General features: G+C 36.0%; 2 protein-coding genes, 1 long non-coding RNA gene and 1 pseudogene across 3 annotated transcripts in view; 3 read left to right on the top strand and 1 right to left on the bottom strand.

The window, feature by feature from the left end:
• The window catches only part of LOC141671305 (uncharacterized), a 328,936-nt gene that overhangs the window by 144,564 nt on the left and 169,599 nt on the right, over positions 1-14,773 (bottom strand). The gene's annotated exons all lie outside the window — the stretch shown is intronic.
• LOC141671509 (xyloglucan-specific galacturonosyltransferase 1-like) lies at positions 6,626-8,416 on the top strand (annotated as a pseudogene).
• Positions 10,637-14,773, top strand: part of LOC141670430 (disease resistance protein RPP13-like) — a 77,476-nt gene continuing 73,339 nt past the window's right edge. Inside the window, exon 1 of the mRNA XM_074476261.1 lies at positions 10,637-10,881. The gene's annotated coding sequence lies outside the window, so the exon portion shown is untranslated. The remainder of the gene's footprint in view (positions 10,882-14,773) is intronic.
• Positions 11,008-13,809, top strand: LOC141670958 (disease resistance protein RPP13-like). Its single transcript, XM_074477019.1, has one exon. The coding sequence runs from the start codon at positions 11,065-11,067 to the stop codon at positions 13,669-13,671; it is 2,607 nt and encodes an 868-aa protein (XP_074333120.1). The 5' UTR covers positions 11,008-11,064; the 3' UTR covers positions 13,672-13,809.

Raw genomic sequence — 14,773 nt, 5'->3', positions numbered from 1 at the left:
ATATGCCCACAACTGCAACAACCATGTACAACAGGCAATCCTCTTGGCCCCTTTCTGTGCTGCATGCTCGAGCCCCCTATATAGATATGAAAGAACCGCAGAACCCCAAGACCAACTCTGCACACCCGTAAGATAGCGGAGGTGTCCAATGTACTTCGGGTGCACCACATTCCTACTACTGGTAGGAAATAGAACAGAACCAACGACCATGAGCCGGTATGCCTGTGTGTGGATAGCAATCCTCCTCGGATCAGGACCCGGATCAGCCCTCCCATATCTCTGATACAACCAAGTGTACTTTATGTCGGCTCTGGCCCATCCCGCCTTCACCTCCTCCTCATCCAACGGCTCAAACCACTGTTTCGAAAAATATGTTAAACCACTGTCCAGACCGTCTCCAACTAACGCATGACCAGCAACCGGTAAACCCAAAATATAGCCAACATCCTCCAAAGTCACTATCATTTCCCCCTGTCTCATGAAGAAGGTGTTGGTCTCGGGAAGCCACCTCTCCATAAGTGCCGTGACAAGCCTGACATCATTCTGCAAAACCACACCCGGATTTGCAAACAGACCAAAACCAATGTTATGCAACAAGTCCTTCTGTGCATCAGATAAAACCCACCTACGCATGTTCTTGTTCCCATAATAACACTACAAAGGACCCCGCTCATGTCCATCCCAAACATCCGAACTCACATGATAGGAGTTATCAAAGATAATGTCATGACTAACTGGACCCGGCAATATGTTATCCATCCTGAAACAATAAACACACAATTTAACGTTAGTTACTTCCACATTTAAAATTGACCGAATAATCACATCCACATGTACCAGAACCAGAATGTGACAAAATTTAGGCCTTGTTAATTCAAATCTCAACCAACACATTTCAATCAATCAAATCTCAATTCCAAATTTCTATGAGCAGATGGCTATTGGCATAAATGTAAGCTACGAACTCTATCATTATGGTTCATTCTTAGTCGAATTACAAGATTGCACCTTTGTCCGAGAAACTTTCATAGTCATACATAGGAAACACTGTCCTGGTCTCTGAAGGTAACTTAGAAATCAAAATAAGACAAGTACAAAACAACATGTCTAGGATCGCAGAAACACTTCCAAACAATCGGACATAATCAACAAAGAATCAACAATCGGGTTCAACAAAAACACAATCGGGTTCAAAACACAACCGGGTTCAAAACAAAAACACAATCAATGGGGTCGAATTACATATACACACATACTTACATATACATATAAAATTATAATCCAATCAATTCGAAGTAAACAAAGAACAAAGAACAATCAATTCAATTTCAAAACCCTAACCCTAAGAACAGACTAATACAAAGAACAATCCAGAGAATCGAACCTTTGGATAGAAAATGGTTGTTGGTTGGTTGTTGTTTCGGTTGAAATCGCCAGAAAATCGCCAGAGAAGTAGGAAGTATATGATTTTGGTGGTTGTGTTTGTGTATATAACTGATGGAGAAGAAAGTCGGGCTGTTATTAGTTTCTGCACATTCCGCTAATATTATCTGCAGAAGGGAAATATGTTCCGCGCAAAAAAAGCGCGGAAAAGGTAGCATTTCGCGGGAAAAAAGCGCGGACCAGCGTATTTTTTTTTAATCCTGGCCGTTGGATCCACGATCCAACGGCCAGGAGAGAGTGTGTTGATTAAGGGTTCCCTGACACATGATTGTCAGGGAACAGGACCCTTTAATCATTATCTAATCTTGCAAGTAAGCAACCCTATATCTCCTTCCCTTACTTGTTATACCATACGACCTACGTATCATTCAACTTCATCATTAGATAATTCTACTTTTGCATATTGAAGGCATGTGTGTCTCTTTTGTGAATTATTGTAATCCGGCCAACCTCTAATTAATACATTTGCGAAGCTATAGATCGGAACAACTGCTATCTACACGCTGAAATACCCACACAGCTACACAAGCCAAAATAATATGGAATAAACTAAACCAATCATTTCTAGGAGGAGATAAAGAAGGAGAAGATGAATTACTATATGATACACAAGACCTCTGTTTTTATCTACAGGTTAATTAATCCACACTCCTGATCTTGATTAAAATCAAAATTTCATTCATTAAATTTACTCTACCTGATATTAATTTAATCTACCAGAGAATATATGCTCTGTTGTAAAACTCACTAACAAATATAGCAACATAGAAGCAAGTGTATAAAGAATTTAGCAAGTTTAGGCGAAGACCACAGTTAACAAAACAAAGCATGCAGGTAAACACAATCAGTAACTGAAATAACGAAGAGAGAAAGAAAGATGTACCCGAAACCATAGCTTTTAACAGTGACTGAAATAAAGGTTCACAGATACAAAATGCCAAGAAAATGATCACAACTGAGTCACCAGGCCTTGCTCGAAGTCCTGGCTGCTCTTGAAGAGAATATTGCCCCTACCTGCTGTGTTTGGGATGCGCACAATATCTCCACCAGGATAAAACAGCTCGGAGTTTATGTTAACAGCAGCAACAAAAGCTCCACTTCGACCAGCACCTCAGTCACCGGAAAATATCAGCACTTCAGGACTTGTGGGAGAGAAATGCAGAGAGGTTGAAGAGAAGAGAAGAGAATGTAGTGTGTTATATATATTCATTCAGTTTAGCCTCTATTTATAGGAGAGGAAAAATGAAACTGTCAACACACTTAATGTCTGAATTAAACTGCTTCATTAATGAAAAAATCAAAACTGATCAGATTTTGAATTCATTAATGAAAAAATCAAAACTGATCAACTTTTGAATTTAAATTATTTGTAACAGCTTTTCACATTAACACCCACATTATTATCAGAACTTAAGTTAAGTTCTGATTCTGATATCAGAACTTGTTAAGTTCTGATTTTATTCATCAGTTCTTAAGTTCTGATTCTGATATCAGAACTTGTTACAGATCAGATTATTTGCATCAGTACCCAGCCCAATAATCCAGTCACCGATAAATAAATTCGAATTAAAATAATTCTCAAATAAATAAAATCCTCGCCTAGGTCGCCTCGCGAGAGGCCGAGACATTCGCCCAAATCGCCCCGGTCCGGTGCGGTGCGTGGCGGGGCGCGCGTGTGTGTGTGAAGCACACAACAACACAATGGACCATCACACACCTTAGTAGTTGTATACTACTCATGTGGGTAATACCATATAAAGCACACAACCCCCTTTATTTATTTTAATGTGGGACAAACATTCTCAAATTTTCCAAGCTTTTCCAAGCTACTTTCAACTCTCATTTCATATGGATTTCATTAAGAAAATTCTTAAAACCATACATGAAAATTTAAGTTCAAATATCATTGAACAATTTCCAATCATTAGATTTTAGGATTAACATCAAGAACATAATTAAATTAAGTTCTAAAATCCTAATTTTCTAACATGCTCTCACTGCCAGTTCGCTTACTGCTTTAGTCATCATGCTTTTGGTGTGACCTTTTAATTCACTATTTGATTCTCGTGTTTCTGTTTTTATATTTTACTTGCATTGTGATGACAAATTGTATTGTTGTATAGAATGTAGAGTTGTTAATGGCGATTATGTAAATTCAGTGTTTGTGTAGGGAAATTAGTTGTTAAGATTAGAGCTTTTATTAGCCTATGTTTGGTTCATATTGTTTACATCAATGTGCTATGTGCTATATCTATATGTGCCTTCTCTGGACTGTTCACTATAATCTAATTTTTACATTTGATGTCTTTTTTGCAGTGACTGATTGTGTTTGCCTATCCCATCAAATTTACTTTGCTGTTTAGACTTGGCAACTTGATGGCTATTGTAAGATCTGCTTTAGTGCTCTTTTTATGTTTTAATTGTTGAAACATTCTTGTTTAGCCATAAAGCCATAATTTGTGTAGTTATTTTTGTAAACTGACTGATATAATAGTATGTAGAATGATTGTGGTTCCCCCCGTATCTAACTATAAGCAGAGACATGTAAATATAACGGAATTTTGTATCCTCTTCTTCTATATATGTATATTTTGTATCCTCTTATATATTTGACAAATTAATTACATTTGGTATTTTGCTTGTTAAATTTGAGTAAAATCACTCGATTTTATAAATTTGACCAGAAAACAAAAATGTCATATTTAATAATTCACCGATTAATTTTGACTACTGGACGTCATATTTATAAATATGACCAACCAAAAATGGTGTCATATTTATAAATGTGACCCGATAATCAATTAATCAATTTATAAAATTGACTCAGAGCCATTTGGTCAAATTTGTAATTTTGACCGCTGTTGGTCATGTTTATGTATAAAAAGCGGGAAATTCAAATTTTTTAAAATTTTGATGTTAGCGGTGAAAAAATATAATTGACTACTGTCGGTCAATTTTAGGCGGTCAAATTTAATTGGTCAAATTTGAGCGGTCACATTTAGTCGGTCAAATTTAATTAAATTTGACCAATTTGACCGATTTTGCTAAATTTGACCAGCCTAAAAAAGACCGACATGATTCGGTCATATTTAACTAAATATGATCACTAGCGGTCAATTTTAGTTAAATATGACTGAAAAATTTCGGTCATATTTAGCCGTTTTTGTTTTAGTGAATTGCATGACTGTACATTATAAAAGTTCGGTTTTGTTCTTCAAGTTTAATGACTTCAAGATGCAACTAACTAAAACTTGGTAAGATAAGAATCCTAACATGCTCAGGAGTCAGGTCTGAGAATTAAGATTGTCTATTAGTTGGAGAACCAAAGTAATAACTTTCATATTTAGAAACATATAAAAAAGAGCTTGTAACTTCCATCAACAATTGCTGGCAATTTCCCCATTGGATTTATTACTGAAAGCTATTTTGGAAGATGATAACATCAACTTTCTGATTATACTAGTGTTTAGTAGTAATATAACACAAACAGGCACCAAAACACACTCTACAAGTCTGCAAGCAATTACGTTAAATATAAACTGACTAAAGACGTGAATTATATTAGTATTTGTGTTGTAAGATAATGCTAACTCTGCAAATACTTGGGGTTCTCTGATCTAGAGCTATACCTAAAAACTGCAATATCAAGTTACACAAACACTTGAATACACTAGATATGTTATATTATACATGGCAACTTGCTAGCTCACCCAAAACCTTATGACTTAAAGATTAGAGAATAGCATGTATATCATGCTCAGGTGGTAGCAAGTTTCCTCGCTCAAAAGGCTCATTAAGGATATGACATCGGGTAACTAGGAGTCGGGGCAATAGTTACTTTAAGTGTCCAAATATTTTTTTTGAGAATATTCAGTAGTGAACTGCTGACCCTTGGCAATATAAACATTAATCTCCTCAAATTCAATCCCATGAAGCCTAATTAAGAAAATTGAAGAAACACACATTAGATTAGATACCTGTAAACATAAATAAACACAGACCAAGATATTTAAAAGTGTGTTTATACCTACTTGCAGAAGATTATAATAGCACATCAAGGTTGAGAAAGGCGGTTATTGATTTGCAGCTTCATCTTCTTCACATAAACTCTTCTTAACAAATGGGATCACTTTACATTGTCAATTCTGGTTGGCCAGTATCCATTATCCAGGTACAGAACAATAATAATTCTGTTGTGCAACTAAAAATAATTCTGAGTTATTTTCAGAGAAAATAACTGGCTAGAACATCCTCATAAATATTTTTTTTGTACAGTACCTGAATGCAACTATTTATAAGTTCCGCTAACGAATAATTTCGATAAATAAATAAAATTTTTGCTCCAGATATATTTATTAATGTAATGATTTTTAAATTGTAAAAGTAAGAAAAGTAACCTTATACATAACATATCCGGCTAAGATTAGAAAAGGAAATTTGTGCATGCTCCAGAAATGTAAATAATTATATAGGAGATATTCTAATTTCTAATTGAAAGCATAGCTGATTCCAGTTGAGAAGATCTAAAATTAGCCTTTACTTTCACCCTTAGCATGGTAAGGTTAAAAATTCTTTATATAGGTAATGCAAGTGGCGCTCTCGAAGATGTTAAAGAGGCTTAAGGTAAATAAATTTATTTCAAAATCATAAATCTGATTTCCATTTTAAGATAAATAGTCCTTGCACACTTTTTTACTGCAGTGATTGAACAACATTGATCCGCAGTTTTAGTTCAATAAGCAGCAGAAACAAGCTGGAATGCCAATTGGATCTTGCATCATTTTGAAGAAAATATTGAGCTACTTAGTAACTAGATGCCTGTCATGAACAACAGATGCTGCCAGAGGTGTTTCTTGGCATCATAATATCAAATAATGATTATACATAAGCTGTACATTAGTCAATCATTCTCTAATAGAGAAGTCAACAACAAGATCCTACATTGTATGCATCATTATAATATTATAATTAGCCATGCAAGCTTATGGTTTAAATCCATAATTATGCATATTAAACAAGTCTCAATGCAATTAACAAGCCAACGTGCAGCCTACTTTTGGGACAATTTTAGTCCTCCTAAGACGTGCCTTCATGTTCAAGACACTCTTCTTGTGTTGAATATCTTCCCTAAAAACAGAGCAAATTAGCTTGAAGGAACTTGAGTTTTGTTTAGCCAACAAAAATGGCCATTTCACTGTCTAAGAAAAGAGCTAAATCTTCGAAAAGAGCTGCAATAGAGCTTGGTTTCTTTCAATTCATCCTTTCCAAGTTACTCTCTTCAGTTCCATTAACACTTCTTCTTTTGGTTCTTGTTTTCCTCTGGTCTTCTACCACTACCATCATCTCTGGTCACATTCTCCACGTATGTGTATCCTCGAGAAAGCTCAACAATCTGTATTGCCTTTCTGCTGGTGCACAACCCAATTTTGATGTCCCTCTTCCACTTATTAATGCTAGTTCTGTTGATGATCATAAACTTGAAGTTAGCATACGAGAAAGTGTTCCTAGTGTTGATATCAAGAACAACGCAACTCTTGTTACGCAAGAGATTGCCAGTTATGTTGTTCAAGAGAACAATATTGATGATCATAAACTCAAAGTGGGCATACGAGAGAATGGTCCTGTTGACATCAATGACGACAAGGCTCTTGTCACACAAGATCTTCCTGGTTCTGATGTTCAAGAGAACAACAAAAACCTTATTGTTAGCAACATTGTTCATAACAATAACAATATGCTTTCAGAGTTTGAATCTGCAGTGAAGGTGGTGGAAGAGCATCTGCAAGTGCATCGATCATGGATATCAAATTCAAGTAGCCTCACAACATGTGATGGCAGAGGGGTTTATTTGTATGATTTGCCACCAAAGTTTAACAAGGATTTGATAGCTCAGTGTAGTGATGTCTCCTTGGTTGGATTTCTGTCAATTTTTCAGGAATGAGGCACTGGGAGAGCCAATACCGAAACTTGGAAAAGCCTGGTAGAACACTCATCAGTATTCTCTGGAACCAATTTTTCATTCCAGGGTTATGAAGAATCCTTTTAGAGTTTATAATGAAAATGAAGCCAAGCTATTCTATGTTCCATTCTATGGTGGCTTAGACATCTTGAGATGGCCTTTCAAGAATGCCTCTCCTGATGTTAAGGACGCTTTGGCATTGGAACTGGTAGAATGGCTTAAAATGCAGAAACCATGGGCTTTAAACTCAGGCAAAGATCCTGTCTTTGTTTTGGGTAATGTTTCATGGGATTTTCGGAGAAGGGATGATTCTCCATGGGGAAGTACATTTTTGAATCTTGAAGAAATGCAAAACCCGATAAAGCTACTGATTGAAAGGCAAACTTGGCATGTTAATGACAATGGGATCCCACATCCTACCTACTTCCATCCTCACTCCGATGAAGATATCATCTCATGGCAATTCAAGATCGTCCAATCAAGCCGAAACAACCTCGTTAGCTTTGCAGGAGGTGCAAGACCAGATTCTCCAGAAAGTATAAGATCAGTGCTGATCAACCAATGCACTTTAGCAAGTATTGGAACATGCAAGTTTCAGAATTGTAGTTCAGGAGGTTGTGATCAGCCTGAATCCATCATCGAACTATTCTTGGAATCTGAATTTTGTTTACAACCTCCTGGTGATAGTCCAACTAGAAAATCTGTCTTTGATTCTCTAATATCAGGCCGCATTCCTGTGTTTTTTGATCCTTTCACAGCTTACTATCAATATTCATGGCATTTTCCTGAGGATCACAGAAAGTATTCTCTGTTTATAGATCAAGAAGAGGTGAGAAAGTCGAAGGTGAATGTGGTAGAGTGGCCGGGGATGACATGAGGAGGTATATAGTGTATGAATTGTTGCCTGGATTAGTGTATGGAGATTCAAGTTCAGATTTCGAACAGTTTCAAGATGCCTTCTCCATAACAATGAATCATCTCCTAAGAAAGTGCTGACGAACACTTTCTTCTTAAGTTCAGTTCATGAATCAAGTTCAGATTGGGGTGGTTGTTAAGTGGAAGTTTTCTCTATTGGCATTTACTACTTACCATTGTGCCTATGTTTAGTATCATAACATATAATCTAAGATAGGCCAATTTTTGGCTTACTCAGTGGCCAGGTGTTGCTATAAATATCGTGGCGTTTCTGCCGCAATTCTTTTTAAGTTGTACAATCGGGTAATTTGGTCTGCCGCATACTTCAAGATCTCTGATTTTTAGGATAGTAGGCCCAGAAAAAAAAGGCTTGTAAATTTAAGAATTAGGGTTGTGGAATATGTTGGTCGTTGTTCGCCTTCTTGACACAGTAACTTGTGTTAAAATTGTAAAACTGAAGAACATTCCTGTACAACTAGCAGAACGCGTACGCGCCTGGTCATGAATTCACTTTTTAAATTCTTTGCAATTTTCAATTTTTTTCAAAAAAATTTATATTTAGAATAGGGTCATAATTGAGATTAATTTTGTTTGATACTATAAACTATAGGATTAATTTTTAAGTATCTGGTCTTGCACACTACTACAATGCACACTACTACACTAGGCTGTTTATTTTATTCCCTTGCAACATTTGACAAAACTGAGCTCTAAACCAAGAGATTCACAGACCACATTACAAGTGTTTTGTCCCTACAACTTGGATAGCACTGCTTGACTCCTCTGCTTAGTCTCTTCATTTCCTCCAACTGAGCTATCCACTGTCAGCATGGCTTTGAGCTCCAAGATGAAATAATGTAATTCGTCGAAATATGGATTAGTTGCATTCCTGGTATCCTCAATCAATTGCAGAACTTTCTTGTATGCTCTTAGTATTCGATTACGATCGCTTTCAGGTACAAGTTAAATTTGACAGCAATATGTTAAACATTGCTCTCCGGTTTTTAAGTTTTTTTCATTTCTAATAGTGCTCCTAAGATTTTTAGTTGGACTTCATAGGGAGCAATATTAGCAAAGGTTCGAACGAGAATTACCTGTAATTGCATTATTTCACATGCTAAGGTGAGATCTGCAATGGATGATTGGAAGTCTCCTAGCAGAAACTTACAATCTTCTTTGAGCCAAAACTTTCAACCTTTGCAAGTGATTTAGACTATTATCATTCACCTTCGCCCTGTCATATCTTTACTTTTAGTTGCTAAAATCAAGAAATATGTAGGTTTAAAATAAAATTCGGAAATTGGTTATATTCAATTTCATTTCTAAAAATTTAAGTAATTGGTCAATTTTCGGAGTACTCGTTTTCAATGTTAAAGGACTCGGTTAAAATACGAAAAATATGAGCCAGGGAAACTCTGAGTACTCGTCCAACTTCGTCCAATGTTATGGATTATAGTTGTGCTAAAAATTTAATACAAGAGCTCGTCTCACAGAAGGTTATCAGGAAAATGCAGTATCTAGGCCTCCAATATGCAGAATGTTTATATGCTTGGAAATGGGAAAAAAATTCATTTATCAAGCTTGAAAATCAAGGGTAGATTCATGCAGGGGCGGACACGTGCCCTCACGGAACTAAAAATTAGCGGTTTTTTTTTAAAATTTTAAGGTATAAATATGTGTATTTTATAAAGTGCCCTCACTAAAATTGGTGAAGTGTCCCTATTTATATTTAATTTTATTTATAGTTATATGATCTAAATTGAAGATTAAATGGTTAAAATACCAACTTTTAGCACTCAAATATCAAATTCGAAAAGTCTAGTGAAAATGACATTTTTTTTAATTTGGACCGGTGACTAGTGACATAATCACTTAAGTAAATGGTGCCCCCGAAGAAGTTGGGCTCCGGATCCTTAATTTCAGCAAACGCTGCTGTCAAGTACCTGAATTTCATCCTTTTCATCTGCTTGACTAATAACTCAATAGGGTAGATTTCTCTGGAGACTTGCTATGCACTTAAGAAGAATTGCATTGTAGCGATTATGGTGTAGAAACTGCAATAATTGAAAGGACAGTGCTCTGTTTTATAGGGACACCATACACATGCTCTGTCATGGTCCCTCTTCTTCTATATTGCTACAAAGACTTGTGACAAGTCTCCGGCGACTTCAATAATTATAATTACATTCTATATCTTTTATGGTCCCTCTGAGATTTCTCTTCTTTTTATGGACTTAATATTCGATTACGATCACTTTCAGTTGTACCTAAATTCAACAACAATATGTTAGACATTGCTCTTCAGTTATTTATTTTTTTGCATTTCTAATCATGCTCATATTATTTTACTCGGACTTCTTCCTAAGAAGCAATTTTAGCAAAGCTTAAAATGAGGTTACTCGTAATTGTATAATTTCGCATACTAAGCTGAGATCCGCAGTGAATGGTTGGAGTGTCCCAGCAGTAAAAAAAGGTTTCAACAGACAAAGTATAAATTGATCGACCACACAAAACACGACACTCTTTCAGTGTTGAGGGCATCTTTGCCTAAAGAGAAGTGACAGGTTGCTAAAGCCTCTTTGTAGGGACACCACTCAGGATGTGAAAGCATCTCATAGGCAAATCAATGAATTAAAGCTTTTATTTCTGTAATTCTGTGCACGATAGACCTTACAAATCATAATTTAGTATTGTTCTTGTTGTAGTTACTTCGATTACCTTCAGATCATAAAGCTTAATAAAGAAGAATGGTTGATGCAATCGTATCTCTTGCAATTGAAAAGCTTGGTGCATTTATTGCACAAGAAGTTAACATTCTACTAGAAGTGAAAGATAATTTAAGGTGGCTCAAAGATGAATTGCGCTACCTCCAGTCTTCCGTAAGATCTGCAGAATCAAGACTGGAAGAGGAGCAAATTCGCATCTGGGTGGAGGACGTTAGAGATGTCGCCAATGGTGCGATAAAAATCCTGAGTGATTTCAGTGCTCACCAAGAAGAATATGCAGCTCCGAAACAAGGTATCTGGGATCGTGTTCGGGCCTGTTTTTGCTTGATCAAAGAAGAAGCTACACTTTACGATATCGGCAAGGAGATAGATTCAATCAAGAAAAGGATTGAAGTGATCAAGAATAGGCGAAATGAGTACCGTATTGACAACATCTTAGCCACTCCAAACAAGCAGCAGAAAGAGAGAACATTGTTGAGAATAACTGCCATTAATAACCAGGTGGAAGTGGTTGGCTTCGAGGACGATTTTAAGACTTTGATGGGGGAGCTTAATAGCGAGGACCTCTCCCTCAAAGTCATTTCAATTCACGGAATGGGGGGCTTGGGCAAGACTTCACTTGCCACAAAGTTGTACAACTCTAGCGAGTTGAGAAATTTTGATACTCGTGCTAAGGTTTGTGTGTCCAACGAATATAACATAAAAGATGTTTTGAAGAGAATAGTGACGTCTTTTATGGGAGCTGAGTACGAACAAAAGTTGTCAACCATGGACGAGTACCATTTGCTGCAGCACCTGCCAGAGTTACTTCAAAGTCGAGGCCGATATTTGGTTTTGATTGATGATATATGGGACATAAAGGTTTGGGACCAGATTAAAATTGCATTTCCAAACCAGAAAAACGGTAGTAGAATCATCATAACCACCCGCAACAAAACAGTTGCAGAGACGGTTGACGACAAAAGTTTTGTCCATCAACTCCGTTTTCTAACGGAAGATGAGAGCTGGGAATTGTTCTGTAAGAGAGCAAAACCAACAACCCAAAATATGGAGAAATTAGGAAAGGAGATGGTTGGTAAATGTCGAGGTTTGCCACTTGCAATTGTGGTACTGAGCGGCCTGTTATTACACTATATGAGCTATGATTATTGGTCAAAGGTGAAGGAGCATATATGGAGACACTTGAAGGATGGTGGTTCTTTCCAGATTGAAGAAATACTGAGTTTGAGTTATAATGACTTGTCTCCCCAAATGAAAGACTGTTTTCTCTACCTTGCAAGGTACCCGGAAGACCATGTGATTGATCCAGACGAGTTGAAGCGTCTATGGATTGCAGAGGAATTCATATCAGAAGCCGAGGAAGGTGAAGGAGTAATCATGGAGGACATGGCTGAAAACTGTTTGAATGAGCTGATTAATCGCAATTTGCTTCAGGTTAATGATTTGCGATGGAATGGACAAGTTAAGAGTTGCCGGGTCCATGATCTAGTACGTGATCTTGCCATAAAAAAAGCAAAGGAGCACAAGTTGTTGGTCGTTTTGGAATCAGGTAAACACCATCCAGAACTCATTCATTTGTTGGAAGGACAACCCCGTCATGTCATTTACAATGAAATAGGTGAGTACTTGAAACTAGTTGAGCATAGATTTGATGCTTTACGTTTGCATTCATTGGCAGTAGTAAATTATTTAAATGGTAAATATGAATTAAAAGAAATGAAGTTGGTGTGTGCGAGATTCAAAAATCTTAAAGTCCTGGATATGAGAAGCGTACACTCAAAGATAGTACCAGAAGAAATAGGAGATTTAGTTCACTTAAAATACTTGGGCTTAATGGGTTATTCTGATGATCCTATAGAAATTCCAGCAAGTATAGGCAAGCTTAAAAAGCTACAAACCTTGCACGGTGGGCGGAGAACAGACTACACAGTTCCTCCGGAGATATGTGAGCTTCATGAATTGAGACATTTAAACATTGAAATTAGAGGGAGTTTGAATATAGGTAAGCACCAAACAAAGTTACAGACTCTCCTTCGTATATGGCGTAAAGAATGGATGAAGATTGACTCTGTTAATCTCACCAACCTCCATACACTCTGTATATATGGAGATAAATATCAAAGCAACAGTTACACGCTGGAGTCCGTAACCAATTTAACAAGTCTCCAAACATTTATCATCCAAAACTTTGGAACTTTTGAGATTCCAAGACTCAAACCACTCTCGTCTTGCAATCGTCTCAAGAGCGTCTACTTATGGGGTGCTCTAAAATATCCATCGGACCTACGTCATCTGCCCCATTCAGTTACGGATTTAAGTCTAGAATATAGTAACTTTACAGAAGATCCAATGCCCCATCTGGGAAGTTTGTCGAATCTCACCGCTCTTCAGTTGACTTTTAATAGATATTTAAACAAAATGGTATGCAGTGAGAATGGGTTTCCAAGTCTTCAAATTTTAAGATTAGAGCTGTTCCACAATCTGAAAGAATTGGAAGTTGGGGACGGAGCTTTCCCTTCTCTCAAACAATTTCAAATAGTTGGCTGTATAAAACTGAAGAACATTCCTGTACAACTAGCAGAACGCGTACGCCCTTGGGTTGGTTCGATGACTTCATTTTTTAATTAGGAGATAGCTCATTCATAGCAGTTATAATGATATTAATTACGATAATGTCAGGATTATAAAATTCATGTTTGTTTCCTTTTAACTAAGTTCGGGTTTTTTTGTTGATGTTTTGTTTTTTTAATAGAGGATAAGATTATAGTTCTCAGGAGATAAAATTTAATTCAGTATAAGTACTCATTTTTTATAAATTTTATAATTCCTAATCACCATAATTTGTGTGTAAACAGACAGAATTGATTTTTTTTTAGAATAATAATCATCATATTCTATAAAAAAAATTAAAAGTGATAAATTTCGAAGAATAAAACTTAATAATAAATATACTCTTTACGAAAAAGGAAAAATAAGTGGTACACAAATATAATTTTGGTTTCACCAATTTACTTATATATCTTATATTAATTTTGGTTTCACCAATTTACTTATATATCTTATAATTCAACTTTTATATGTCTTTTTAATTTTACTACAACTTTTGTTTCACCATTATTCCTCTACATGTCATATGACTCCATTATATTCAGTTTTATTTTTGTTATCTTTTATTTATACATGTCTTATGATTTTATAAAATTTAGTTTTATTTTTATTTCCTTATATTTCTAAATGTTTTATGATTCTATTAAATTTGGTTTTACTTTTTTCACCATTTGCTTTAACGTGTCCTTTGGTTTCTATTGATTCTTGATTTAACTCCTTTTTGAATTTCATTATAACTTTAATGTATAATTTTTATTCAATCCAAACCATACGCTCTGATAATGCACTTGAATTTTCTGATAAAGCATGTAATGAATTTCTGGCTAAGCATGGCATTGTGCATCAAAAGTCATGTCCCTATACACCACAACAAAATGCTAGGGTGGAAAGAAAGCATAAACATATTTTAGAGGTTGCTCGAGCTTTGAGGTTTCAATCTGGATTGTCACTTTCATATTGGGGTGAGTGTGTTCTTACTGCAGTACATATAATTAATAGGTTGCCTAGTGCTGTGTTGGATTTTGCAATTACTTATGAAAAATTGCATGAAGAACCTGAAAGGAATATGTCCTAAGTCCAATCATGTATTAGGATTTAGGAATAACTTTTATGTAATCTGTTT

This window comes from Apium graveolens, chromosome 7 (assembly GCF_009905375.1).
Source record: "Apium graveolens cultivar Ventura chromosome 7, ASM990537v1, whole genome shotgun sequence".
Classification (NCBI taxonomy): domain Eukaryota; kingdom Viridiplantae; phylum Streptophyta; class Magnoliopsida; order Apiales; family Apiaceae; genus Apium; species Apium graveolens.
The sequence above is the reverse complement of the archived record's forward strand: the minus strand, read 5'-3'. Positions and strand labels throughout refer to the sequence as shown.